The sequence below is a fragment of the Orbicella faveolata genome, unplaced genomic scaffold (assembly GCF_042242905.1).
Source record: "Orbicella faveolata isolate gen_17 unplaced genomic scaffold, um_ofav_v1 contig_34, whole genome shotgun sequence".
In the NCBI taxonomy this organism is placed as follows: Eukaryota; Metazoa; Cnidaria; class Anthozoa; order Scleractinia; family Merulinidae; genus Orbicella; species Orbicella faveolata.
Window position 1 is genome coordinate 31,273,944 of NW_028301563.1, and position 27,646 is coordinate 31,301,589.

General features: G+C 38.0%; 1 protein-coding gene and 1 long non-coding RNA gene across 3 annotated transcripts; both read left to right on the plus strand.

Moving 5' to 3' along the window:
* The first annotated feature begins 129 nt into the window (after positions 1-129).
* On the plus strand, positions 130-18,719 carry LOC110060480 (prolyl 4-hydroxylase subunit alpha-1-like). Of its 2 annotated transcripts, none has more exons than XM_089270756.1 (12): positions 130-548; positions 1,680-2,008; positions 3,187-3,238; positions 4,331-4,530; positions 5,187-5,357; positions 7,124-7,194; positions 12,816-12,915; positions 13,755-13,808; positions 14,477-14,539; positions 15,371-15,439; positions 16,259-16,355; positions 17,206-18,719. In XM_089270756.1, exons 1-12 carry the CDS (start codon positions 206-208, stop codon positions 17,274-17,276), a joined length of 1,620 nt encoding a protein of 539 aa, XP_089126882.1. In that variant the 5' UTR covers positions 130-205; the 3' UTR covers positions 17,277-18,719. The 2 variants fall into 2 exon arrangements, with proteins under 2 accessions (XP_089126882.1, XP_089126881.1); XM_089270755.1 differs by lacking the exon at positions 7,124-7,194 and adding an exon at positions 10,313-10,383.
* A 417-nt stretch (positions 18,720-19,136) lies between these two features.
* On the plus strand, positions 19,137-23,880 carry LOC149105761 (uncharacterized). The gene is made up of 2 exons (XR_016201381.1): positions 19,137-19,930; positions 22,481-23,880. It is a non-coding gene; the product is annotated as an uncharacterized LOC149105761 (long non-coding RNA).
* The last annotated feature ends 3,766 nt before the right edge of the window (positions 23,881-27,646 follow it).

The window sequence follows — 27,646 nt, forward strand, 5'->3', positions numbered from 1 at the left end:
TTATTCTAGCTTAAGCACTAATTTGCAATTGTAATGAGGAGGAGACAACAAAATGGCGTTGGTTTAGACGTCATTATGAAAATTAGCAATGTTTGTTTGTTTTTTTATGAGATGAATATTCAAATTCTCAATAGTACATGTCTTCCTTGTCTAGGACCTCACAGAACTTCGTTCATTTTACTTGCGTGTGGCGCGGGTCTGCAAAATGGCAGAGATGTTCTGCGCTAGATTTTCCCTATTAACACTGACTTTTTACCTGATTTTGAGTAGAACTCAAGGTGAAGTGTTCACGGCCTTAATCGATCTAGAGAACCTAGTGTACAGAGAACGTGAATTGAGGTTCACTTTAGAAGAGTATGTCAATTTAGAGGAACAGAGGCTGACCAAACTCAAGAAGTTTCTCGCTAAAGTGAACGCCGCGCATAAGGTTGTGGGAGAGGATGTATCAAGATATTTAGGACATCCCGTAAACTCTTATCTCGAAATTAGGAGGATGTACAAGGAATGGCCCGAAGCAGAAAGACTAGTTCAGCTAGACAATTCTGAGGGTAAGTTTAGTTTTTCAGGGAGATTTTCATATAAGTTTGCTTGCATTTTATCGAGGTGATGAATTCAATAACAACTCGTTTTAATTTGTCTCGCCGATTAATTTCTCTCAGTTATAAAATTGGAGAGCAGCTACCCACGTAAGCTTGTTTGCCTTAAATTATATCGATATTGTTATGGAGATCTGATTTAATTTTATTTTAATTCACGTTTGTGATGAAGACTTCAATTTAAGCTATTATATGCAATCAATTTTACACTCTCGAGAGTGCGTAATCTTACGACTAAAGACTAATACGAGAAAATTTTTGAACACCATGCTTATTTATTCCCTTAGTATTAATTTTGGCTGACGTGTCAGTCACTGATTTAATCCAATTCTAATTGACATAGCTTGATGAGTTGTCAGTTATTGTCTTAATTTATGCATGAACATTTTTTAATGACGGTTTTCCCGTTAGAACTGCATCTTGGTAATATTCTTGAGATTAGGCTATTTTACTCAATTTGAAACTGGAATATTATAGAATCTGTAGAATCTGGTACTTAAACAGAAAATTATTCAATCCCCTACGATGATACTCAGATACACAGGGGCCGGGCTCCAGGCAAATTGACCGGCTGTGAGAATGATTTTGCCTGCCTGATTTGACTATCTAAAGGAAACTTTTCTTACACAGACGTTCAGTTCAAAACGGTTTGCCTGCCTGTGAAAGGCAGTTGCCCTCTTGCTGAAAATGTTTATGAAACCCCTGATACACAGATCAAAACTAGCTAGAACTGACCAATCACTGTTGACAGACCATCGACAGTCAGCCAACACATCAAAACTGACCAATCAGTTCCAACAGACAAGACTTATCATTGACTGACAAACTAAAGTCTTTGTACACTTTATCTAGATATGGGGTCTGCTCAGATTGGAGCAAATTTTGTGATCATCCAAAGTCATTTTCAGGATTACCTTTGTATGGATGATTGTAATAAAACTTACATAAATTTGAACTGCAACCTTCCCTAGCTTATGATTTACATTTTATTTTTTCTCATAAGTAATGCAATAATACTTCACAATTTTATTGCGAGGAGAATTAAGTTCGCAGATCATCATATCACATGCTTTTGTCTGGCAGCTGTGAGTGATGCTATTACCAAGCATAAAGAAGCATTTCCAGGAAAAGAAGACTTTGACGGAGCAATCACGGCACTTCTGCGACTTCAGGACACATACCAACTTCAACCTTCGTCATTTGCTCTTGGAAAATTACCTGGGTCAGTGCAGTCACCTAAAATGACAGTGGGTGAAGTTTATGATGTGGGACGACATGCATATCTCAACAGTGACATGTTTTACACGAAGACCTGGATGGAGGAAGCTTTGAAACAGTACAACAAACAGAATGAGACTGAAGATGTCCGTCTGTTTGATGTGTATGATCACTTGGCATTTTCTGAGTACAAAGTGAGGAACATTGAACTATACTTATTTACTTTGTAGCTGTAAAATGTTTCCTTGTTTACCATAAACTTGTAAAAACAAACGTAAAGAGTTAGTGGAACTAGTATCTATGGTTGCTATCTATTCCTTATAATGTTTATATCTGGTTTTATGTCGACATCCCTCATGATCAAGAATCAAGCATTTAAATCTTAAACCTTAACCATCCTAAGAACTTTTTCATAGGATTTCTGCTGTGGCAATTAAGGGCAGCTATTTTCCTACATGTAAATGTCAGGTTTCAAAATTCTCCACATTTGTCTTTATATTAACATAATAGGTGTTAGACAGTGGCATGAAGATATGAATTATATTTTCCAGTTGTAAAACACAATACTTTACGAACAGGTGCAGCAAGTGAGTAAAATATTGCTTTTAACATGAGAAAATATGTCTAATTCATATCTTCAAGCCACTGTAATTTTCTTTTTATTACATAGACAAAGTGACTGTTTGCACAAGCAAATTCATGAAAAAGTGGGAAGTGACATCATCAATATCCTTACTAGTGGGGACATATATAATATTCGGCACTTGGTTCCTGGATACATGTAGTTTAGTATGAATTTTATGAGTGTATTTTCTAGTAGACATGTCTCTATAATACTAAGATTATGGTACTTAAAAATGATCTCCAGTCCGTACTGTGCAGTCTCAGCACCCTAATGTTTATAAACATGAAAATTCTCACTCGATGGAATGCAAATCGAAGTTATTCGTTATGAACCACATACCTTATCTTTGAGGCCTTTCAAATTCTTTTTCCAACTGTTTCATTGATTTTTACAGCTGTTAAGTTGTTTCGTCAAGTGATATCATGTAAGTAGTTGCAAAAAGTTCACATTTTGTGATGTCATACATGAAACAAAACAAAAAATGTAAACATACTCTTGCGAGTGTGCAGTACCAACTGGAAATCATCTTTAATAGTAGATAAAAATGAATAAATTAAGTAAGTAATAAATAAAGGTAGTTAATACCTCAAGTCAGTTAATCAGCTTCAGTTGATTATCAAGTAACAACCTAAACAGAGATATACATCTGTGTTTTGCATGAGGCTAAGTGCATACATGTACTATCTTAGCTGTGGCATGATCAAAAAATATATCATTTCCTGACTGGTTCTTTTGTTTACATTGCAGCGGGGCAACTTTAGAAAAGCATTGGAGTACTCTAACAAGATGGTAGAAATTGGTAAGTAAAAAAATTAAGGTTGTTTGTATATGTTCTGTTGGTCATTGACACATTATTTAAAACAATTTCAATGTAAAATGGACAATTCACGAATGGCATAAATTTTTCTCATCTGATACTTTTTTAGTAGTTTCTTGCATGACCTTGCACATCAGTGATACAAAATGAAACCGGCAAAGCCTGTTGAAAGCAAAGAACAGGAAAGAATAGAGTGCAGAACCCTTTTCTTGAATCCTATTCCAAGGCTTTTTGAGAAGTCTTTCATCAGCTGAAGAATTTTTTTTTTCCCTTTACTGATAATGCTTCATGTTTTACTATACAGTTGAGCCCTGCAATCTTGATTAAGGGAAACAAAAAATAGTTCGAGATGTTGGGGGTTTGAGATAGTAAGTGACTAAAAGTACATATAACCAAGGGAAAATGATTTGAGTTTGAGTAAGCGGGAGGTTCAACCAACTTAGTTAGAGATTGCAAGTTTCTTTTAAGGTTTGTTCTGCAATAGAGTCATGGCAGATTCTGTTACAAATACCCATTACCAAATTCCCTGAACATTGCAATTTGCTCACTCCCTCCAAAAAAACACTCAACAACTTCATCTTAGAGTACTAGGAGCATTTAATTTTTGTGCAGGAGTGGAGATAAAGACTGCATACAAGCCAAGTGGCCCATCACGCCAGCTGTTATCCTAGTTTCTGTAGAATGAAGTGACTAGGATTATTTCTATTCCTTCCTGGATGGGATGCTGGTCCATCGCAGTGTTACCCCTGGCAGCATTAAATTTGCTGGTACCCATTTATACACCTGGGTGGAAAGAGGCACTGTGAGAGTTAAGCGTCTTTCCCAAGAACACAACGCAATGTCGTCGGCCAGGGCTCAAACCCAGACCGCTTGCTCAGGAGTTGAGCACACTAACCATGAGGCCAACGCGTCTCCTTCGAGAGTAGAGATACTCGGTCATAATTTAAATAAACAAAAATGCAGCCAAATCCCTTCTAAGGGGGCGAGTAGGGAGTCATGGTCAAATACAAGACTCAAAAGTGGCAGATTTACATTTCCCGTGCTGATTTCTAACTTAGATTTTCTATTTTGTAGATCCCACACATGAAAGAGCTCAAGGAAATGTTGAATACTTTGGGGAAGAAGTTAAGATGTACAAGCAGACTGGTCGCAGAGGTGATACTGGAATTATCACTGATATGAAAGTGAAACCAAGGAGTGAGCGAGCTGACTGGCATCAAACATCTTCGTTCCAAAACTACGAAAGGCTGTGCAGAGGGGAAGTCAGAAATTTGGTGAGTAGATTGCACAATTGGTACCCAAGTTTGAGTGTGAGCTGAGCTTAATTTCAATTCAGGTTGGTCCAAATCCTAGTTTCTTTTAATTTACGTTTCACAATATTAATTACCCCTTCAACTTAAATGACAGTTTCATAACTACAGTCGAACCTCTATTAGTGGCCACCGATGAAGCAGCCACCCTTTACTAAGCAGCCAGTTATCAAAGTCCCAAAATTATTGTCAGTAAAATACTGTAAATAAAACCCCTATTAACTGGCCACCTCTATTAAGTGGCCACGGCCACCTTTTGTTCATCCCAAAGAAGGTTTTTCCATTGTCTTTACCCCTATTTAACGGCCACCCAAAATTTGCTACAGGTAAATTAACTTTGTTTTGGAAAAGGCAATGGTAGAAAAGAGTCTGAAAGAGAAGGTGATGAGTGATAAAAACATTCAAACACATGTTTATCATAATTGTCTTGAAGTGACTCCATGTTCACTAAGAAATTAACCGAAAATAGGCAAACCCCTATTAAGCAGCCAACCCCTATTAAGTGGCCACCTCCCATTTCCCCTAGGGTGGCCGCTTAGTAGGGATTCGACTGTATTTCCTCTTGTCCATGTGTCTGTTCAATCACATGTCATATCATTTTGTTGTAAATTTTTTTACAGACTGCATGGGAGCAGAGTAAAATGACGTGTTGGTACCACAGTGCTACACCAAGATTAAAAATCAGGCCTGCAAAATTTGAACGAGTGTTTGTCAAACCCGAGATACTTATTATGCGGAACATTTTATCAGAGTCAGAGATGAACAAAATAAAGGAACTAGCTGCACCAAGGGTAATGTAACTCTTTCTTGTTCTTGTCTATAAAACTCCCATAACATAAGGCCCTATCCACACTACACGAGAGGAATTTGAAAACGGAGGTTTCACTCTGGAAACCCATCAGATGTTTTCGTCCACACTACACAAATGCAACAATAACCAGTCATTCTGGATTCGTGGTTCAGGAAAACTTGGGCAGGGAAATCACATTTATTATCACGATGACATCATTTTTGAAAAGCTCTGTTTTCAAAATGTTTTCTGTCATTACGAAAATGAAAAATCAGCGTTTTTAAATTTCTCCGGTTTGAAGAGTGTTGTCAAAAAGGTCCGTTTTTGTGATGGATTAGTGTGGATGGTATAGGCCTAACTGTAGAAAGAAAGCTCCATTTTCAAATTTCTCTAGCATAGTGTGGACAGGGTCAAGCTCTGAAAATTATGTGTTTACTGTCCCCCTTTCATCATTTATACCTGAAAGTGGGTGTAGTTTCACCTGGATACATGCATATGTCTTTTTCCATTTTTAAGTTTTTGTGAGATTTATTTTCATAAATTATGGAAAAGTAAAATGTCATCGGCAAGTTGACATTTTTTCCTATCTGCTGTTGCTGCTGCTGCGTTATGAACCACAAGAATTGCTTCATTGTTTTGTCTGGTTTTCGACACTTTAGCTTGTTAAACCAGGGTTGCTGACAGCCTTAATTTCTTAATTAAGCTTTGCATGCCATACCCTCTGATTAAAAAATGAATTGGAAAAAATGCACTTCAATGAAAAAAGTCATGTACTCTACACACTATTGTTTTGAATCCAGCAAAAAGTCTGCATACGAGCAAAGTGGCCCATCAGGCCAGAGCTTATCCCAATTTCTGTAGCATGAAGTGAGTCACTAGGAGTATTTCTACTCCCCCCTGGATGGGATGCTAGTCCATCACAGGGTTACCCCCAGCATTAAGTTCGCCAGTACCCATTTATACACCTGGGTGGAGAGAGGCTCTGTGAGAGTAAAGTGTCTTGCCCAAGAACACAATAAAATGTCCCCGACAAATTGTGTATTTAAGCAAACCTCAAAACTGTAGTTTCCAATACATCAAACGTACAATGTTAGCCAGGTACAACATACATCTCAAGTCAAAAACGTTCCAAAACACAGCACATTTGGAGCTTTATAGCATCTCTGAGACTAGACAACCGGAAAATCTGCAGGAGTTGATGAATATGTTGTCGTCTTATTAATGTTTTGGCATATTATTTGGTAAATAAGTTGTTAAAAATTGAAGGCTCTCGTGCAAAAAGGGTGTATATAACTTTTTGGGCCGATTTTGCTAAATTATGCATCATTGGGCTAATTTGCTTCACTATAGTTGGCAAAATCATGTTTTCTATGACCTGAAAAAAAGCTTAACTTTTTAGGAGATTGTTTGCCTCAGGAAATAGGAGGGAACAGCAACAGTACCATATAAATTATCAATGAAAAGCCACTCAATTTGCCTAGTGCCTGGCCCTTAATGAAACTGCTGGTGGTTGTTCGAACTTGTATAGGCCATTTACCAAGACATATTTAACAATTCATTGCTAAAAGATTTGAATTGAGCTTTGCACATGACAAAGTTTTAATTAGCTTGCAAAAATAATTTTGGTGACTTCTGTCATGAACAAGAAGAATAATACAACCATGTTCACATGTCAACATTTGGAGATTGAACCAACCAAATTCGTGTGTCTCCCACTAAGCATGCTGATTGGGTACTAATATGCGTTATTGACCTTCTTATAATCAGCTTCGTCGAGCCACAGTAAGAAGTCCAACAACAGGACTGTTAGAACATGCAAATTATAGAGTTAGTAAAAGGTAATGAGCCATTGCTTGTATCAGTCACTGCAGTTAATCTTATGTTTCATGACTACACACAACGAGTCAACATTTGTTACTTTGTGATCATCAAGAAAATTAATAATATTAAGATATTAATTGAAAATTAATGATTTATTAACATTCCTATTAGAAATTGTGAAAATATATGAAACATTATCCAAGGCAGATGTGGCTCAAAATTCTGCTTCATATGTGGCTGACTTTGCTTTTCACATAATTTGTGTTATTATGTAATATTGAGTAATATTTATGCAACATTGCATAATTATGCAACTTTGTGTAATTATTCAACATTGTGAAATTATGCAACAAAGCCCAATGGCTATTTAAGCTATCACACCAAGCTGATCTTTTGTGACTTCAGGACTGTCATTTAACTGTCAATCAAATGGTTTTATGTATTCAGCAAGCCTGATGTGAGACTATTTGATTTTGTAGAAATCAACTCTTTACATGTGCAACTCTCTGACAGAGTCAAATAAATATGATTCTAACTTTTATGTCTGTGAATGAAACTTCAACCCAGGGTACAAGTGTTCAAATGAAACCTCATGAGGAATGCTTTTTGTGCTACTAATTGTGATGCTGTACAAGGTGGTTCTAGCTTCTAAGTCTGTGGATGAAACCCTAATGTGTGACCATTCAAATGAAAGCTATTGAGCAGAAACATGTTTTACAGGTTTAACAGACATCAAATTATGTAAATATTATAGCATTTTGTAAAGCTTAGCTCTAGTTTTTGTCACAATAAATACTCCTCTTTTTCTATATTGAGCAGTACTTTCATGTGGTACTGTTTATTATGCTGCACAAGGTGGTTCTAACTTTTAAAGCGTGTGGATGAAACCCTAATTTGTGACCATTCAAATGAATGCTATTGAGCAGTACTTTCATGTAGTAATAACTGAGTGTTTATTATGCTGTACAAGGTGGCTCTAACTTTGAGGTCTGTTGATGAAACCCTAGTGTGTGACCATTCAAATGCAAGCTACTGAGTAGTACTTTCATGTTGTGCTATTTATTATGCTGTGAATGGTGGTTTCTTTTATTGTTTTCATTAATGCAAAGGCTAACTAAAGCTCTTAACTTGGTAACCTTTTCCTTCAGGTTCATGTGACAATTAACGCATAATAGTAACAGCTTGGTTTTCTTTGCATGTTGTTGTCTAATTATATAGCTTGCACGTGCTACAGTAACTCTTGATGATGGAACTTTAGAGACAAGTGAACATAGAGTTAGCAAAAGGTTTGTGAACACAGAGTCTTGTCAAAATTAGGTTTAAACATAAAAAGCCAGCCCACCGTGACATAGTCTATGCAGCCGTTATTTGAGTTGTCACGCAACACTCCACCACTGACACAGCTGTTAGTGGGAAAGGAACGTTGTGTGACAACCATGACAAGCACCATTACAAGTAAAAAAAAAAAATTTTTTTCCATAAAAGACCAAAAATAGTTCGCTTTCCTGGAGATATCGCTTAAGGCTCGTGTGGATTTAACTGTCTTTCTTTAAAAATTGTCCACTATTTTCATATAAAAGAAGTCAGGCCATCTTAAGAAGAATGGCATTAGGGAAGATAAAAGACCAAAGATAGTTCACTTTCTTTGAAATATCCTGTGAGGCTTATGTGGATTTAACTGGCTTTCTTGCAGGCAGAAATGGCCGTATGTTATGTTCATTCACCAAACGAAAACAAAAAATAATATACATATTTGAAAACATTAACAACCTCAAATAGAATTGCTCATACCATGATGCTAGAACCAATGAAATCTCTTGAATAATGTTTATCATACATTTTGCCTATTATTTTTGTTCTCACTGGCTCACAGTGTATAGCTTGTTCATGATGACATCGAATTGTGATGCAATATCTGTGGACATTAACATTTAAAACATGATGGCACAGGCGTCACCCCGACTTAAACCTTAATTAGATGCTGTGCGACTATTTCTCGAGAGCTAGTCCTGTTGAATAATGGCAAACATAACAGAGAAAAAACGTGATGACATGAAAATTGCGATACAAAAACGACTAATAATTTTCCAGGTCACCATGAAGAAAGCATGATTTTCAAAAATGAGCCGCAACATATTCATGCAGTTTTAGTATAATTAAGACGCACAGGGTGTTGGGAGGAAGCTTACAATCTAGACTCTGTGTACCAGAAATTTTGAGCGTGAGATACGGAATGGCATGGGTACAGTGGGAGGTGCAGTATGTTGGAAGGTACTGGGATGTGAGATTAACAACAGCATATCATTTGCTTCCAGTCATTGCACACAGTCCTTAAGACGGATTTTATTATTTTTTTTTTTATAACCACTATGTTATTTTACTTGATCATTGCCGTAATTCAAGCCAAACAACCAATAACCTTTACGTCGAAAAGGTAATCAAATAAGTTCTGATAAGAGAACATTGAATTATTGTTACTGCCCTTCAATTTCTCCCAAGGTACTTCCTAAAAGTATTTGTTGACTTAGTGGTACATCTCTTTTTTTCTGTACCCTTTCTGCATCTTTAACAACCAGGCTTATTTCCTTAGGTCTGTGACAAACTTATCTTTCTGATACAATATCCTTCCCCCCCCCCCCCCACAACCTCCTAACCCAACCCCGAACAACAGAAAAATGTTACAGCGCTTCTTTCGCTTTGCGAGGTCAAACCTATTTTATTAACTAATTAGATCATAAGTTCGAGGTTTCTAAGTCTTTCAGGTGATAATTTTTGATTACTTCTCTACGTTGTAAGTAGAACAACATGCGTTACAGAAAGATCTCACACGGTAACTTGCAATAGTGCATGTACGCAGATCGGTTTTGTCAGCAATTTCGAGTTTTAATGTCACTTAATGGTAGCCGTTCGTCTTTTCCTCTTCTAAGGATTTTTATTATTGAGTAGTATTTCTTAATCTTCTCCAAAACTTCAGAAAAACGAGAAAATATCAACAATTTGTAGACAAGATCTCAAGAGTCACTGGTTGCGCATTTATGGCTTATAGTGAACGATTGCTCCACCAATCAGGCTGCAGCATTTGGTAAAATGGTAGAATTCTACTAATTAGTGTTATTCACAAACGTTTCCAAACAGCTTCGTCGTGCGACAATCCAACATCCTGTCACGGGGAATCTTGAACATGCGTCCTACCGTATAAGCAAAAGGTTGGTTACTGCTGTTTTTATCGGGTTCATTCATATTTGGTGATTGCTTGGAGCAGAGATTCTAGTGATGGTTTTTTACAGGCTAGAATGTGGAGGCTGTTTTCATCCTATGGCCCCGATTGCCTCAGTCGTTTAAAGAACCTGCGGGGATAATCTTTTTTAAAACCAGTGATTATTGGTAATCCAAAGAAATAACCGTAAATTTTTTTGACGATTTAAACTAAATCTGGTAACAACAACGACGACTTTATTTGCTAAATTCAGATAATGCCAGGTAATGTCTAACTGTAAACAAGGTTCTAATAATTCTCAACTGACGGACTGTCTGACTGACGGATGGACTGACGGACGAAGGTAGGGAGGGAAAGACAGACGGATGGATTGACTGACTAACTGACAGACTGACTGACTGACTGACTGACCGGGACCTTACTGACTGACTGAATGACTGGCTGACTGACAGACAGACAGACAGGTGATGAAAGAAACTAGCCAACAAACCAACTGTTGATCGACTGACTGACTGACTGACTGATGGACTGACGGACGGACGGACTGACGACTCACAGACTGACCTACAGACAGACAGACTAGCAGCGTAAGAAACTAGCCAACGAACCAACTGTTGATCGACTGACTGACTGACTGACTGATGGACGGACAGACGGACAGACTGACGACTCACCGACTGACCTACAGACAGACAGACTAGCAGCGTAAGAAACTAGCCAACGAACCAACTGTTGATCGACTGACTGACTGACTGACTGACTGATGGACGGACGGACGGACAGACTGACGACTCACCGACTGACCTACAGACAGACAGACTAGCAGCGTAAGAAACTAGCCAACAAACCAACTGTTGATCAACTGACTGACTGACTGACTGACTGACTGATGGACGGACGGACGGACGGACTGACGACTCACCGACTGACCTACAGACAGACAGACTAGCAGCGTAAGAAACTAGCCAACAAACCAACTGTTGATCGACTGACTGACTGACTGACTGATGGACTGACGGACGGACGGACTGACGACTCACCGACTGACCTACAGACAGACAGACTAGCAGCGTAAGAAACTAGCCAACGAACCAACTGTTGATCGACTGACTGACTGACTGACTGATGGACGGACGGACGGACGGACTGACGACTCACCGACTGACCTACAGACAGACAGACTAGCAGCATAAGAAACTAGCCAACGAACCAACTGTTGATCGACTGACTGACTGACTGACTGATGGACGGACGGATGGACGGACTGACAACTCACCGACTGACCTACAGACAGACAGACTAGCAGCGTAAGAAACTAGCCAACAAACCAACTGTCAATCGATCGAGGGAAAGAATCAACTAACCAACCAAAGAACTGCGCTATCCATCTACGTAATTATTAATGATTTAAACTATCGATCAAATATGAATGAGCCTTTGTTGATAACAGCTGTAACATCTTCCTATGCTCGGTTTGTAATGGCTGACAACATAGAAAGACAGTTGAATTCACACTAATTGACTTGATTTTACGTTGCTCTGATATTTGATATAACGCGTTATACTGTAGACCTAACTGAATAATTATGTTTAAAGCGATTCTATATGATTTTCCAGACTTAGCGCTAAATTCTCAGATATAATGAAGCGAAATATATTACAGCCAATCTTGAACTAATAAAATATAAACTTACATGATAAACATTATCATAACGTATTGTAGATTTGAAGATTCTTCATTTAAACATAGGATCATGAAGACTGAATATAAGGCTAAAATAAGACATTCTATTTCTGTATTTCAAAAAAAAATTGCACTTCATATATTTAAGTAACGGTGATTGTGGCAAAGATGAGAACATCAGGGTCTGCAAAACGTTATCTGGGCCATGACACAATGTTCCTCGAGCGTGACAATCGTGACAGCCGCGCCGTTATGTTACCCTCGAGAAGCGTGACGCCATAAATAACAGTAGTGACGAGCGTCTGATAGAAACATCTTCAATTTAATATCGAAAATGTCCATCGAGATAAAACCATTCCTTTTAATTAATGAGAAAGAGAATTAATACATTTTAACTTGATCAACAATAATCAATAGATAATAATTGTAAACTTTCAAAGTTAAAATAACGTTTGAATTGACACTTAAATGACAGTGCTGTAAAGTGTTCTGCAGCTTATTGATTGGTTTTCCATCCGGGAAATTAGTACTGATTTTATTACGGACCCGTATGTGAGAATTTCTTGAACCCGCAATTATTTGATTTCTCGGTTGTTTTCTTTTGTTAATTTATTTAATTTATTACGTTGTTTACTGTCTGTTGTGTACTTTTCTGAATTTTTATATTTTGTTTGTTTGTTTGGCTTTTTTGTTTTGTTTGTTTTTGTTTATTTGTTTACTTGTTTACTTCCTGTAAGTGGCTGGCTGAAGGACGAGGACCACGAACTCATCAGACGAGTGAGTCTGCGCATTGAAGATGTAACAGGCTTGACTATGGACACTGCTGAGGAACTACAGGTGTGTACTGTCAAGGGAGGGGTAGGAAAAATATTACCACTGCTGAAAAAGGGCGATCAATTTGATTGCTAACTGGTCTCTATTTGATCGTTACAATTTATGATTGGAAACTTCTAATCCTCCAAACTGCTCAGTAATGTTCAAAACATTTTAGAACTTAGGAAACTGAATGGTTAATTGAGTAATTTCAAGGATGTTTGAATGGGTAGGAGGGAGGGGGGCTGAGTAGAGAGGGTGCCTTTAATAGGCCATTTCCTCGTTGCTTTTTGCCTCTCTTTCAAAACGAGTCCTCTTGCAAAACCTTTCTTACCAAATGAGTTTGATTGGCATGAAAATGAACTTATAGATGAAACCCATTTTCAAAACAGTGGTTTCACACAACAATGGTTTTAACACAGAGGCAAAGGGCAACTCGGAAATGGCCTATTTCGCAAAACACCAACCATGTCTGGCTGTTTACTGGGTCATGCCAAGAGAGGCTGAAGGGTAACAGAGTGAATCCCCCGTTAAAGGCCTTATTCCCAAGGGAACCCCTGTCAAGTTATTTTTAGATCACTAACCTGTTTCGGAAATCCCGGGGGGGTCTATAAACAGCCAATTATGGGATGAGTTTTGCTCACGTGGATAGTCAGCTCAATCGGCTTTACGCGCTTTTCATGCTCCGCGCAACGTGTGTGATAATATTATCCACAGGGGAACTGGGTACCATGTCTAAAAATAACTTGAGAGGGAATGATTATTGATTCTCTTTACTCTTCATAATCTCTGGCTCATTTACATAATTTAATATTCCAGTTTCGACTTTGCTTACATATGTGTTTTAATTTTTTTTCTTGTAGATTGTGAACTATGGAATTGCTGGTCATTACGAACCACACTATGACTTTGCCCGAGTAAGAAAAATATTAAAGGCTTCCGTGAACAATTTGCATGAGGATAACGTGTGCACTCGTGTGCCCTCTGCAGCTTGTTAATTGTACAGTATGTTAACTCTGGTGCTGGGGTAGTCGTTACAGTAGGGCCCGGTTCGTACGTATTGAGCAGGCGTAAGTTTGGTCCTGCCAAAGAAAAAGAAAAAACGTGGCCTTTCTCGTCCCCAGTCCTACCTGGCAGGAACGCTCATTGGCTCGATAATCATGTTGCTGATATGCTAGGTGCGATCTGCTCAGACGACTTCTTTGCAAGGACAAGTTGCAGTTTTAACCTGAGTTCTAACCTGAACATATTGTTACACATACTGCTGTATTGTCAGCCTTCTCCTTCTCGTTTGATTGACAATTTTTCGCAACAACCCTTCGTCGTTTAGTATCTTCGTCCGCCTTATTGGATACTCTACGTTTAAGACATTTTCCGTTGACTGACATACGCGACACTGCAAAAATGTTGTGTATATAACTGCGATGATCACTCATGTCTTCATACGCGACAGTATTAATTTTGAATTAACCGCGACACAAGCGCGACGTATGAACCGAGCCTTAGCTACTCCCCTAGACCTGTGGCACCACTCGGCCACAATGTCTTCCATAACTATTTGTGTGCCTGTGTTTTTCTGTTATAGGGCAATGAAGATAGGTTCACGTCACTAGGTACCGGCAATAGGATTGCTACGTTTTTGGCTTACGTAAGTCAGTGCAAAATTCCCTTTTTTAAATTAAAATATGAAACAGATTAAGTAAAATTTGAATTGGATATAGAAGTGAAATCAATCCTTATGCAGTCGTAGAAGCTGTTTATACATTCTAGAATGATCTACACTTAAAAAGGTAAAAACTGTGCGTTAAGAAGAACTTATAACGGCCAAACCAATATTTTACTTCAATATAATCAATTAAGGGCCTCGACAGACTTTAGACTTTAGCTTTAGATAATAGTTCCTGTCGATAACTATTAGTGCTCGATAGAGGTTTTTCATACAGTAGAGGCAATACTATGTGTGGGAACCGAGAAAAAGAGTATCCCTGCATGTATCAGAGTTTATGGTTTGACATTGCTGGAAGCAAACTTTAGTGAAGGCTTGGCTGTCGAAAGGTGTGTCACGGAATAAGAAAACCTCTTTTCTGAGAATTGTTCGTTACGACAACTTAAACTAAAAGAAGTTGTTGAGAACTTATTATTTTGCAATCATCTGTGGTAGAGTATTGAAACATAGTTTGTCCAGCATATAACAACTTTCAGTTAGAGGAGTTACGTCACGGTGTGCACATCTTGAAAAGTTCGTCGTTTGTAATCCGTGTTAATCTTCTCCACCCTTAACCATTCTTGTTCCTTTATGGTTTATTATTATCTCTTTGGTGTTTGTCTATCTTAGTAAACTACTATTTTCAGGTTTCCTTCAATTTAAAAGTAGTTTTGTTCGTGGTCAAAATAACTCAAAATACCGTGACTGAGCTCTTTCGAGTGTCCTTGGTCCCGATTGTTCAGTGATTTTAACTCATTGTTTTCGTGTTTTCAGATGAGTGATGTCGAAGCAGGCGGTGGCACAGTGTTCACTCAAGTTGGCACAACTTTATTTCCTAGCAAGGTAAGAGAGAAATTTGTTTAGATTGTCACGCAGTGCTCCCCATTGCGTGACGAAGTCGCGTTAAGCCTACAATAAATCACATTAGCTTTTAAGAAGAAGCTACTTTTTCATCTTTATCAATAAGACCATAAATAAAAGCCTTTCAAAAACTATGTTTAGGGCAACTGTGTCAGCCGCAATAGTCATAAATAAGCTATCGAATGTTTGGTCTGGTCATAAATAGGGTAGGGAAAATCGCAGATTTTGGTCATAAATGAGGTAAGGGTTTTGAAAAGCGGGCCGCACATCCCCACCCAATTTTTCTGGGAGTACCCCCCACCCCCACCCGGGATCCCGACGGAGTCCAGGGCAGTCGGAGTCCCCCAAGATGGTATTGTGTTCGTTTCAAGTTTGGAACTTCTGGCGACACTGAATCAGTACCGAATCGTACTGAAATCACAACTGGTTTCCACCCACGATTTGAAGTTGTAATACTAGCGCGAAATAATTCTCAGTGAAAATCCCGACAAACATTTCATTACGCCTGTAGAAATGTGACTGAAAGAGCTTCGATCGACCTTGAAACCTGCTTTAGATAGTCTCCATCCTCTAGTTCTTCTATAAATTCGTCGAGAGCACTAGCAAAATGTTAACCAGTAGAGATTGGACAGGCGCGAACTCCGGGAATGGGTGTTGGGGCGCGCCCGTCTGTGCTTTGCCATTATAACTGTAAAATAAACGGTGAACGGACTAGCTTTAAATGGCGCCAGAAGTTTAAAAATACTAGCATCATAAACTTCTGATACCGCTGATATTTTGCTTTTAACCATGAAACAACAGGGAGACGCTGCGTTCTGGTGGAACCTGAAGCGCAGTGGAGACGGTGATGATAGCACAAGACATGCTGGCTGCCCAGTATTGGTCGGCAGTAAATGGGGTAAGATAAGTAAATATGTATTTATTTGTGATATTAACCTCTTACTAACTGAACGCCAGGGCCGCACGGGAATATTGGCCCGAGCTCGTTGCAGTCCCAACCGAGCGCAGCGAGGTCCGTACAAAAACATCCGAGGGCATATATTTACCCGTGCGGCTCGAGCAAGCTAGTTTAGTAAGCAGGTTGTTATATGGCAGTCGGCCCTTGAATTTTCCGCTTTTCAAAAAGTGAGAAATACACGGCCTATTCCCTTCGTATATCAAAATCTGACCAAAAAGAACCAATCAGAACCCTCGGATTTAACTCAAGACTACCTTGCCACATAATAAATGGCGTTACTGACCAGGTGCGACGCCAAGAAATAAAACTATTCACCGTGTCCTACTTTGTTCGTGTGAACCGAGACGAAATCGCGGACGAAAACAATAAACAACGCAATAGTTACAACGTTTGAATCGAACAGTCATGACAAATGAGGGTTTCTTTTCTTACTCAGAAAAGGTTATTGAAATAGTCTTCAAGCGAGTTGTCCGGTCAAGTACAAACGAAGCCAGACGCTCTCTAGAACTGACCAATCGCTGTTAACACCCGTGTTACAGCCAATACTATCACGGCTAAACTGACTGATCAGTTTCAACGTACCAGAATTATAACACCATGGACTGACAAACACTATTCAATCCGCTAGGATTCCTGAAACGTAAATCAAAATAAAAGTCATCTTCAGAAGAACTATAAACTTTGTAAAAGGTCAAGTTCTTAGAGGGTCTTGTATCTGATGAAAGCAAAACCTCAGAAGGATTTGTTTTTTTTTTTTTATTTTGTAATATCGTATGTTCATGTTTTTCAGTGGCCAACAAGTGGATTCATGAACGCGGCCAGGAATTCAGAAGACGCTGTGGTCTTTCTCGACACGAGTAATACTGCTGACTGGAACAGCGGGCTCAAAATAACTTTTTTAAAATACCAAGATAACTAAATGGCGGTCGGTTATATAAATACCTATATTTCTACTGATATAATATTTCGGAGGCATTTTTCGCGCCTTGAGTAGATTTTGTCTGTCACTAAAAATGGCCAACGTGTGATATCGCATATTAGCCTTCAGCACAGTTGTAAACCGCTTTCTGAAGCAAGTCGAGTTATTTCGCTTATCCTTTAAGCTTCTTAGAAATTCACTTTTCAACCATTTTGGTTACACGAACGATTTAAATTTTTTTTGGGGGGGGGGGGGGGGATGTTATAAAGCGCGCCGCATTTTGCCACATGACAGGAATTAAAGTTTTCCATAATTTCGATTTTAATTGGCCAAGAACTAAAAAAGCCGACATAAAGATCTAACAACAAGAAATTCAAACCTGTCTTGAGTGGCATTCGCCAGTCAGGCATTGACTAATCACGTTTAAGACCAACAGAAATGGTGAGTTGACAGCGCGCGGCATTTCCCGCGCCTGCCCCATGTCTTATCCAGAACCCACATCTCCCAGTTCGTCAGCGTTGAACAGAGTGAGATCTGGGCACGAAATAGGCCCTGGCGTGATTGGTTTTTTAGTCATTCGGCGTCTGCTTGGTTGATCGCGGTCTCTGTAGTGACTGGCTCTGTGATTACTTGGTTCTAGTTTTTCCGCAGTTTCGAGTCACCTCTTGCCCCTAAAAATTGAAAATGAGTACAGGAAAAAACGTGCTGTTTTCGTAATAAGGTAGAAAATATCTTTGCGCTGTCAAAGCCAGGCAACTCTACTAGTGTGTTAGAAATTATACCGATCTTTGTTAGTAACCTTAGAGCGCTTTTCCTTTGAGTGTCGAAAGTTATTCTTATTTGCTTTGGTTTTGCATTACAACGCTTTGTGATTGGTTTAAAAATATCGCGCTACTTTCTCGTCCAATCGGAAGTAAAACCAGAATCGCGATTCGCCCATAACGTCTTCCCGCGCTTTTTATCAGCGGCTTGTATTTAGTTCGAGTTCTGATTGGTTCGCTTGATTGTCTGTGTGCTTTGTGATTGGCCAGAGTGATCACTGGGTTTGGGTTTTAAACACTCAATTCAAACCCGCTCTAGCAGAATAAGCAATTTTAACACTAGTGCCAAGGAAAGGGGAAAAAGGTGAATTCACGCGTTGCTTTGTGCTCGCCCAGGAACGAAGAACTAGAGATAGTGACTGTAGCTGAGGCATGAAACTGAGTAATGAAGAAATAATCGTAAATTGATAACAATACATAGAAAATAATAATAGAATTTTATATTGGAATTTTGTAATGCTAGATGAAAAGTAATCCATTCTTGTTCAAGTATTTTTCCGAGGGTTCCCTCTCAGGCCAATGACGAACTTTTACGAAATGGAAATAAAGTTTATATATTCCTTATTCTTGTGTCTCCTCTTTTTTTGTACATCCGGATGTTTCCGCCGCAAAGGATTGGAACCGACGCGGGTTACAGTTCCGGTGCAGGAACTTCGTCCTCTCTGCATGCGTTCCCTCGGAGATTTCCAGCGGTTCCCCGTGTATTCTCCTCTTCCACTGTACTACACATGGAATCCACGAGGGGTAACACAAGATATTTCTCAACATTTATAAGTTGGTGATATCCTCTCATGCTATGGGTAAATTGTTAAGTAAACGGAAGACAAGTGTTAAACTTTTGGTAGCATTAGGAATGCAACTCAATGTGGCCTGATCTGACCCATGTTGGTATATGTGAAGTCAAAAGTTGATCACATCATACCAAAAGACGATCAACGTAAGAGAGTTAATCCTTCCTTATACCCAAGGTAACACCTCGAGTTATTTTTATACATGGTACCCAGTTCTTCCGCGGATGCTACTTACGCGTTGCGTTGACGTTTTCATCGAGGTTTTTTTTTTTTTTTTGATATTTCTATATTAAAGAAGACAAAGGAGCAACTTCGCTGTTTTAATACATTTCGGAACTTAAAGACAGATGCACCCTGCCCACACATCATCAGCAGCACAACATGGTGTTATGACACCAGTAGTGTGAGCCCTGCCCAGACGTTAAAAACTGAACGTACGGCAGAGAAATGAACAGCCAAAGTGGGCAACCGAACTAACATGGGGAGAAATTTTCAGTAAATTCAGAGATTTTTTTCTTAACTCTGTCAAAGAAGAAGGTTTCAGTTATACATCAACAGGTGGAAAACAGTGTTGATTTAATTACTGAACGACCAGCAAGCAGAGCCTTTTCTTACCGTATAAATAAAATAAATAAATAAAAAATAAAAGAGTCTGCTTGCAGGCGGTTACTGAAAATTCCTTTTCGTCGGGCCAAGGCCCAACCGTTTAAGAAAGACTGGTGGCCCTGGGACTCAAATTGAATATTTGCATTGCAAATATCTTTTACACTTTTTCTTCGCTACCTTTGCACGAGGTTCTTTAGAAGTTTCTGCCTACAAACCTTTGCCTAATGCCGTGTCTACATGAGAGGAAATGTTCCCAAACGTGTCCCAGACACAAACTTTTGCTTGTGGAACAAACTGGAGGGAAATTCGCTCACTTATTCAAGAGCCAGAAACAGCAAGCGACCTCAAGATGAAAAGTGTTGTCTTTGACCGTCCACGGTATGTACACGTATTGAAAAATTTATGTTCTATTACTACTTTTGATTACTTAAATGGGTGAAAAGACTTTTACATGCTTCGAGATATTAATTTAGCCAAAGTAAATCGATATCTCGTGGATTACATCTTTTGCACCTATCAATGTAAATCCCGCGGGAGGGGTGGGTGGGGAGGAGTGCGGGTAAGAGGCGGGGATTTATTTTCAGTGAACGAATTCCCCAGGGTGGGGAAACAAACGTTAATCAAGAGTGTAAAAAAAAACCCACTCTGGGGAAAAATAAAACATGAATGAACACTGGAAAAAGGGGTGTCTCTAAAACGGAGACCTCTAAAACGAAGACCCTAAGACCCTAAGACCCCAAAAACTCTAAAACGAAGACCCCCTAATTTTCTAAGCATTTTTACCTTTAGTGAAGTTCTGCTCCTTCTTTATGCGACCCGTGTTGATATATGTGAAGTGAAAAGTTGTTCATATCATACCAAAAGAAGATCAATGTAAGAGAGTTAATCCTTCCTTATACACTGTACCTAAGGTAACACCTCTTGAGTTATTTTTATACATGGTGCCCAGTTCTTCCGCGGATGCTACTTGCACGTTGCGTTGACGTTTTCATGGAGGTTTTTTTTCTGATATTTCAATATTACAGAAGACAAGGGAGCAACTTTGTTGTGTTTTATTACATTTTGGAACTTTAAGACAGATGTACCCTGCCCAGACATCATCATCAGCACAACATGGTGTTGGTTTCTGCCCGGACAATAAAAACTGAATGAACGGCAGAGAAATGGACAGCCAAAGAGGGCAACCGAACTAACTGATGGGGAGAAATTTCTTTTCTCCTGAGGTTCAAAAAATGTTGACCTTCATAAACTGAACTGGCCTTGAGAAGCCCAGGTTCAAATAATTATGAATTCTCCCTTCTTATTGTGATATACTGGGGATGAGTTGTGAAATTTATATACTGCACAATATTTCCTAGTTGCTGAGTTGCTCCACTCTCATCACTTGTCTACTTTATAAAGTATTTAATTAATTTGTCTGGAGAAAATTATTGACAACTGACAGATGGATCCAAAATGTTACTAATAAATCATGATTTGGTCTGAACTCCATACTGACAACTGACAGAAGATTCCAAATTTTAACTGACAAAATCTTGTTTTGATCCCAATGTCCTTACTGAAGTACTGACGATTGACAGATGATTCCAAATTTTATCTGACTAGTACAGTCATGTTTCTATCACAGCATCCTTAGTGACCACTGACAGATGATTCCAAATTTTAACTGACAAATCGTGTTTTGATCTCAAAATCCTTACTGACAACTGACAGATGGGTCTAAAATTGATCCATATTTACCACTAACAGAGAGAATGAAATTTTAAGTGACCATTCTTATTTCATTTGCCACACCCTTACTGGGACCTGTCACATGGCTTGAAGGTAACAGGAAAGTGACAGGCAAGTCGTGTTTTGATCTCGACATTGTTGTCAACATTATTGTCAGACGTCTTGAAACTTTAACTGACAAATACTGTCTTGATTACTACATCCTGACAGATTACTCCAAATTTTTAAGTTAATTCTTCAGAATTGCATATTTTCGCACCCGTACTGTGCACAATTTTCGCATCATCAGCACTCACAAGCGCTTGCACATACACAGCATCATGCTAATCTCGACAGCGAAATAAATGCTGGTTTTTTTTTTCTCAAATGAACATGGTGACCTTTTTCATTACAGAATTTCGGTGTACAAATTATCTTCTTTAAGTTAAATTTTTTTAAAAACAGAATTGTTTGCCACCAGATAGTTTGTTTTACTAGGTTGGCAGGGTAAAAGTAAATTGAGAGAGTACATTTATTGTAAATATTGTACTAGATGCAAAAGGAAAGCTTTTCAATAGTTATTGTTGCTGAGGCTAATCTTGGCCCGGGCTACTGTTTAAGTAACAAAAACAACAACAGCAAAAAAAGGTAATGAACCAAGTAGTTTCACGTTGTTTTTATTCATTTACCACCAGCATTTCTATTGTTAGATTCAAAGCCTGTGCTATAGTCTACTAACTAGTCTCCAACAGTGGCGGATCCAGGCCTTGAGCTAAGGAGGGGGGGTAGTTTTGTTTTGCTTGTTTTGCCAGCTTTTCTTCCCTCTGTGATTTCTTCTTTTTTTTACCCAAAATAAGGGGGGGCAGCCCAGCCCCCCGTGCCCCTCCCCTGGATCCACCACTGTCCAAATTCAACTAAACATCTTTCCTCTCTATTTAAAGAGCCACAAAATTCAGGATGTAAATCAAAGCCATTATTAATTTAGTAGTTGCTGCAAATTAATGCTGAGGTTTTCTGATCCATTATCTTACAAAATCAGTTCATTGTCAAGCAAACAGGTGATGACAATTAAAAAGAACATCAATACAGGAATTTTTTAACTAAGTTATATGGGATAGGATGAAGAAAGCTTCGTGTAGTTGCAAAGAGAGTGCAAATATAATACAAAGCTCAGTGTGATGTACATCAAACATTTTTTTTTTTTTTGCTTTCTTTCAGGATTTCTCAGTGACCAGACGATTTAGGGAAGATAAAGGCGAGGGCGAAGGCAAAGGCAAGACCAGACAAGACACCAGATGCAATATTAAGAAGTTAGGACACTAAAGAGAGACACACATGAAGCACAGAAAGGACCAAAGTAAGACAGATTGAGAGATTTTGTTCAAACTAACAAGTAGGGCGTATAAGAAAAGTCTTTTTCGAAGACTAAATGTTAGATTAGCGATGTTTTCCTCACAATTAAATAGAACACGAAGGCTATCAATAAAAAAAATGAACTCGCCCGAAAAATGAGTTACAGTTAGGTTTTTCGGTAAATGTTTCGTGAGCTTTGCTGTACAAAATTTTAATGCAGTTTTAATGCTTTTGCCTTAAAGTTTGTTCACGATACGAGAGCTTGGTGGATTGTGTGACTGATGCGTACGTGACTCTTGAACATCAGTGGTGTTGCGTTGCATTAGCGGCCGTTGAGAATATGTTAACAAGGCTTTGTGTGGGAATTTCATTACACGGCATTGCAACAGGAGATTTAACTGTTAATTTAGCAAATGAAGATTGTGAAGTCCTTTTGATATTTTGTGGGCTTGTTTAGATAAACGGCAAGGCAGCTGGGTACCAAAAGAAACTTTATTTTCCTTATTTTTTGAGTTACCAGTTAAAATACGGCAACATTTCCTGAATTTGAACAATTCCCTTGCAAAACGTTATTGGCATATTCTCAACGGTCGTTATTGTAACGCAACACTACTGTTGTTCTATAGTCTTGTACGTTTCTATCATATGATTCACTGAGTTCTCCTATCGTGAGCTTCGTAAGTCTTTCATTTTCCATGAGGAGCAAATTTTTATAGTTAGCCCTCGTATTTAGAATCACAACTTTTTGCTAGTTTTCTTTGACGGACCAATTTCAGAATGGATTGCCTTGTCTTGTTTTTCCAAAATGACTCATGAAACCAAAAGTGATTTTAAAAAGTTTTCTCGAAACCAGAATTTATGAAAAATTTCGCTGCTGATTTTTTGTCGAGTTATTTCAAGCGTATTCCGTCGAGTTAGTTTTGTACAAAATCAGTTTCTCTTGTTTATTAAATGCTTTCTAAACATTGTCTTGACTGCCTAAATTTACTCTTAGGGTAACCCATGTCAAAATTTTAAATTTTCCCGCCAAAAAACTTAAATACGCATGCGCCAATTTTTTAAAACAAATTTCTGTTTCAACCCATGTTTAAATATTTTTATTTTCACGCCAAAAAACTTGGAGCGCCTAAAAAACGTATGCGCCGTTTTTTTCTTTTATTTTTTTCTGATATTTTTTAAACTGTATTATATCATTACACTTAACTTCTATTCAGTAAAGTCCTATATTATTCACCCAATAAAAGTAATATACACAAAAACGCAAACTTGTTTTGTCTTCTTTCGTTTCTTTTATTGACGTCAAATAACTTTAATTAAAATAATGACAAATCAATAAGTCTGAAGTATTTTTTAATTAGTTTATTGAAATTTGATTAAATTAATTAGAAAGGTGTCATCAAAAAATGTTCCCTATATATACTAAGACTTTTGGCGGGAAAATTGGAAAAAATTTGCACAGCGTTTCCCCTGACAACTTCTTTCACAAAAATTTTAAGGAGGTACCTCCTTGAATTTTTCCCGCCAAAAAAAATCAACATATACCTTCTTGAACACAAACTAACGAAAATTTTGATTTCTGTCATTCAGGTTTTTCAAAACACCAAGATTTTGAATGCTGTAAATATTTGTTTGTGTTCAAGATGGTATATTCCACGATGATATCTCGTTAAATAGTCAGCCGTAAAACGAAATGCAGTAAGAAATCTATTTACAAAAATAAGAAGAGCAAGTTAAAATTTCTACAACTGCAACATTTCTACACAACATTGGGAAGGTGAGAAAATTTCTAAATCGAAATATTTAAGAAAGTTCATAGAGCTGGGAAACTTGCTCTCCAACCATTAACTAAAGCGATTCTAAATTGTCGCCACCTTCTCATTGTTGTGCAGAAACGTTGCAGTTGTAGACATTTTAACTGGCTCGTCTTCTTTCTGTATATAGATTTCTAGCTGCCTGTCGTTCACAGCTCAACTATATAACGTGATATCATCATGTAATATATTTCAAGAAGATAGCAAAGGCAAGCCATGAACCTGATTACTCCTACAAAATATTAAAAAAAAACCGCGAAAACTTCAATTTAGTCCCAGCGTTAGAATAATTTTAGAACTTCCGTCACCTTTAGCCGAGATCAAAAAGCAAAACCCGACGAATTATAAGCCAGTTGAAATAAAATATATTCATGGCTTGCTTCGTTATCTTCTAGAAATTACTTCCAGCGAGGTGTTAAAGATTAATGTCTGGTTATCAAGCTTCAAAACGTATCGCTATATTTTATGTCCTATGGCTTCTGTTAAAATTTTCTGTAATACGAATGTGCTATTTGCGAACGAAAGCAGTAACAGAGAAGAATCAGACAATTGGAATTTCAGCTTTGATAAAGCAAAAGAGCTAATAGTAAATGTTTGGTGACTTTTTGTCTGTAGCAAACGACAGCGATAAAATTTTCAAGGAGTCAGACAATTGGAGTTAGTGTTGAAAATCAAAGATGTAATAGTGTATAATTTTGGTAAAAATGTCCATCATTTGCGGAAGAAAGCAATATCATTTTAGAACACTCAAACAATTGGAGCTACAAATTTTTGAAAAGCATTTTGGAAAGAGTTGCTTGATACCAGACATAACTCATTAAAGCCTCGCTGGAAGTTAAACAAGAGGATATATTTGGTTTTTGATTGATCTCTTTGCGCTTATTCCCCTTCCGAAGAGAGAAAATGTAAACCGAACGTTTTCCGTACAGAAATGTATAAAAGAATATCTGCCGATAAATTAATCTAGTATTTTCAGAATACAATGATCATCCAGAAACCCAATATCCTCTTCTAGAATTATTTATTTGCAAGGTGGCTCTGCATGTCAATACACATTAAACGTCAAAAAGATGTTCGCGTTTTTACTATAGCGCATAAAAAACGTAAACAAACGAAGAAAGCGTTAAATAATTGGTTGTGATCATGTCATAAATATTGAAAGCTGAATTAACTTGAATGAAGTTACAAACTCGTTCACGATTCCTAGAAAGAGTAAGTTGAAATGCTTCATAATAAATTTCAAATAACGAAGAAACGATAGAAATTGTTGAACTGAACGCTGTTAATTAACTTCAATACACGCTGCAGCATTTTCAGATCATTTGGGTCATTAATTAATTTTGAGCAACGAATTTGCTCTTTTAACATACACACAATTCACATCAGATGAATTAATCTAATCACCATGACATATCGGAAAAAAAAGGAAAAAATTATAAACGTTCAAGTCTATTCGACTGCAAATCGAAGAATCGATCGAGGCACTTCTTTTATTTCGTATTTAAAAATGCAAAGATTTGAAAAGTGGAAATAATTCTCCGACAACATAACGTTTGATAGCTCAACTGAAACAATTTTCCACTCGGCTACCAGGAATTTAATGTTGTTTTGAGCAAGGGTATTGCCCTTCAGCAGACAATTCACATGATAAATTGAAACTAGACGTTCGTAAAACTGCATAATTAATTCGATTTTGGAGAAGAAGACATTTGGAAATGTTCAGCGTTGACTTATTTGTCCAGTTTATATCAAAACAGAATTTGTTATGACTGACATGATCACGTAACCAATAGTTATTATCACGGTGTTTTCGTTTTCAACATGCAGCGCCACCTTAAAAAAATACTCTACAAACGTTATCGCCTAGTAACATGTTTTCAAACTTGGGAGTGATGAGCAATTGTACAACGATTTGGACTTTTCAAAAAATAAAGCAAAAAAATTCTCGACTTTAACAAATACACGTAGTGAAGCATGCAAATACCAAACCGATAAAGTATGATTTAATCACGTTCATGATCGCTCGAGCAAAGAAATAAAACTTCCCATTATGTGAAAACATGTACTAAATGATAGCTCGAAAGCGGTTGAAACCTCTCCGTCAGAAATGGCAGAGTCCATTAACAATCACTACCGAATTTAAATTTTTTCACGTCCAGATGTCATTCCGATCCATCGCAAATATTTCAGCCGAGAAAAAGAAAAAGAAAACTTTTGACCAACAAAACGATTTTGAACACGATTATATCTTTTCTAGCTTAAAGACTGCCATATCGGAGAGATTTCAGTTTAACCAAATTCTCAAATGCCATTCTCAACTTTTTCTTCATCGTCACTGCGTGAATCCTTTTGCCTCTCCTTATGTTTTCCTGATTTTCCTGTCTTCAGTCGTTTACTCCCTGAAAATAGAACAGATAAAAATTGCGTAAGGAACAATCCAAAGTGTGGAAACCAAAGAATAAACGAGTAAAGAATTCACAGTGAATTGTTAAACAAGAGTGCGCGTTGACAAGTACAAGACAAAGTTTGACAAAGAAACGTCACTTTAACGAAGAAAGCCAAACTCACATCGAAAACAAACCGCTGAGAACTTAAGCGTCGCGTATGGTTCCTGAACTAGCTTCTAATGTTCTTTTTACTACGTTACCGTGTAAAGCCATACGGTTGTTCTAAAGTTCAACACGAAATGTAAACCGTGTCCGGCGAGCGCATATGGTTGAAATATTGCTTGCGAAGGTGGAGTACAAAGAAATTGATACTAATCATCAGCAGAAATGGGTGTCAACCGACCTCTCTTCCCCAAACGTCGACCTCATTTCTTCCTCAAAGTAAGAATTCGCTTCTCGTGTAGAAGGAACTACGAATTACACATCTTACTCCGACGGCAAGCATCTCAAAATGACAAACAAGCACCTCGGATCAGCAATAGTCATCATGAATATGCAAAATAAGATTACACCAATCAGCTAACAAATATGTCACAATTTTTAACAAACCACACCTTTTGCACGCTTTCTTGTGCTATAACTTTGCATTTCCTCTGTTTTTATGGAGCTCACGTGAACCCGGACGGACTGTACAAACAGAAATGGGCATTTTCAACACATTATTAACCTTTTTTCCGTTCAACGTCGTACCTCAGATAGCACGATACAATTAACTAAAGTTCAGGAAAGTGGGCAAAAAGCAGTGTTGTCTAAGTCATTAGGGAGTTTCAGAA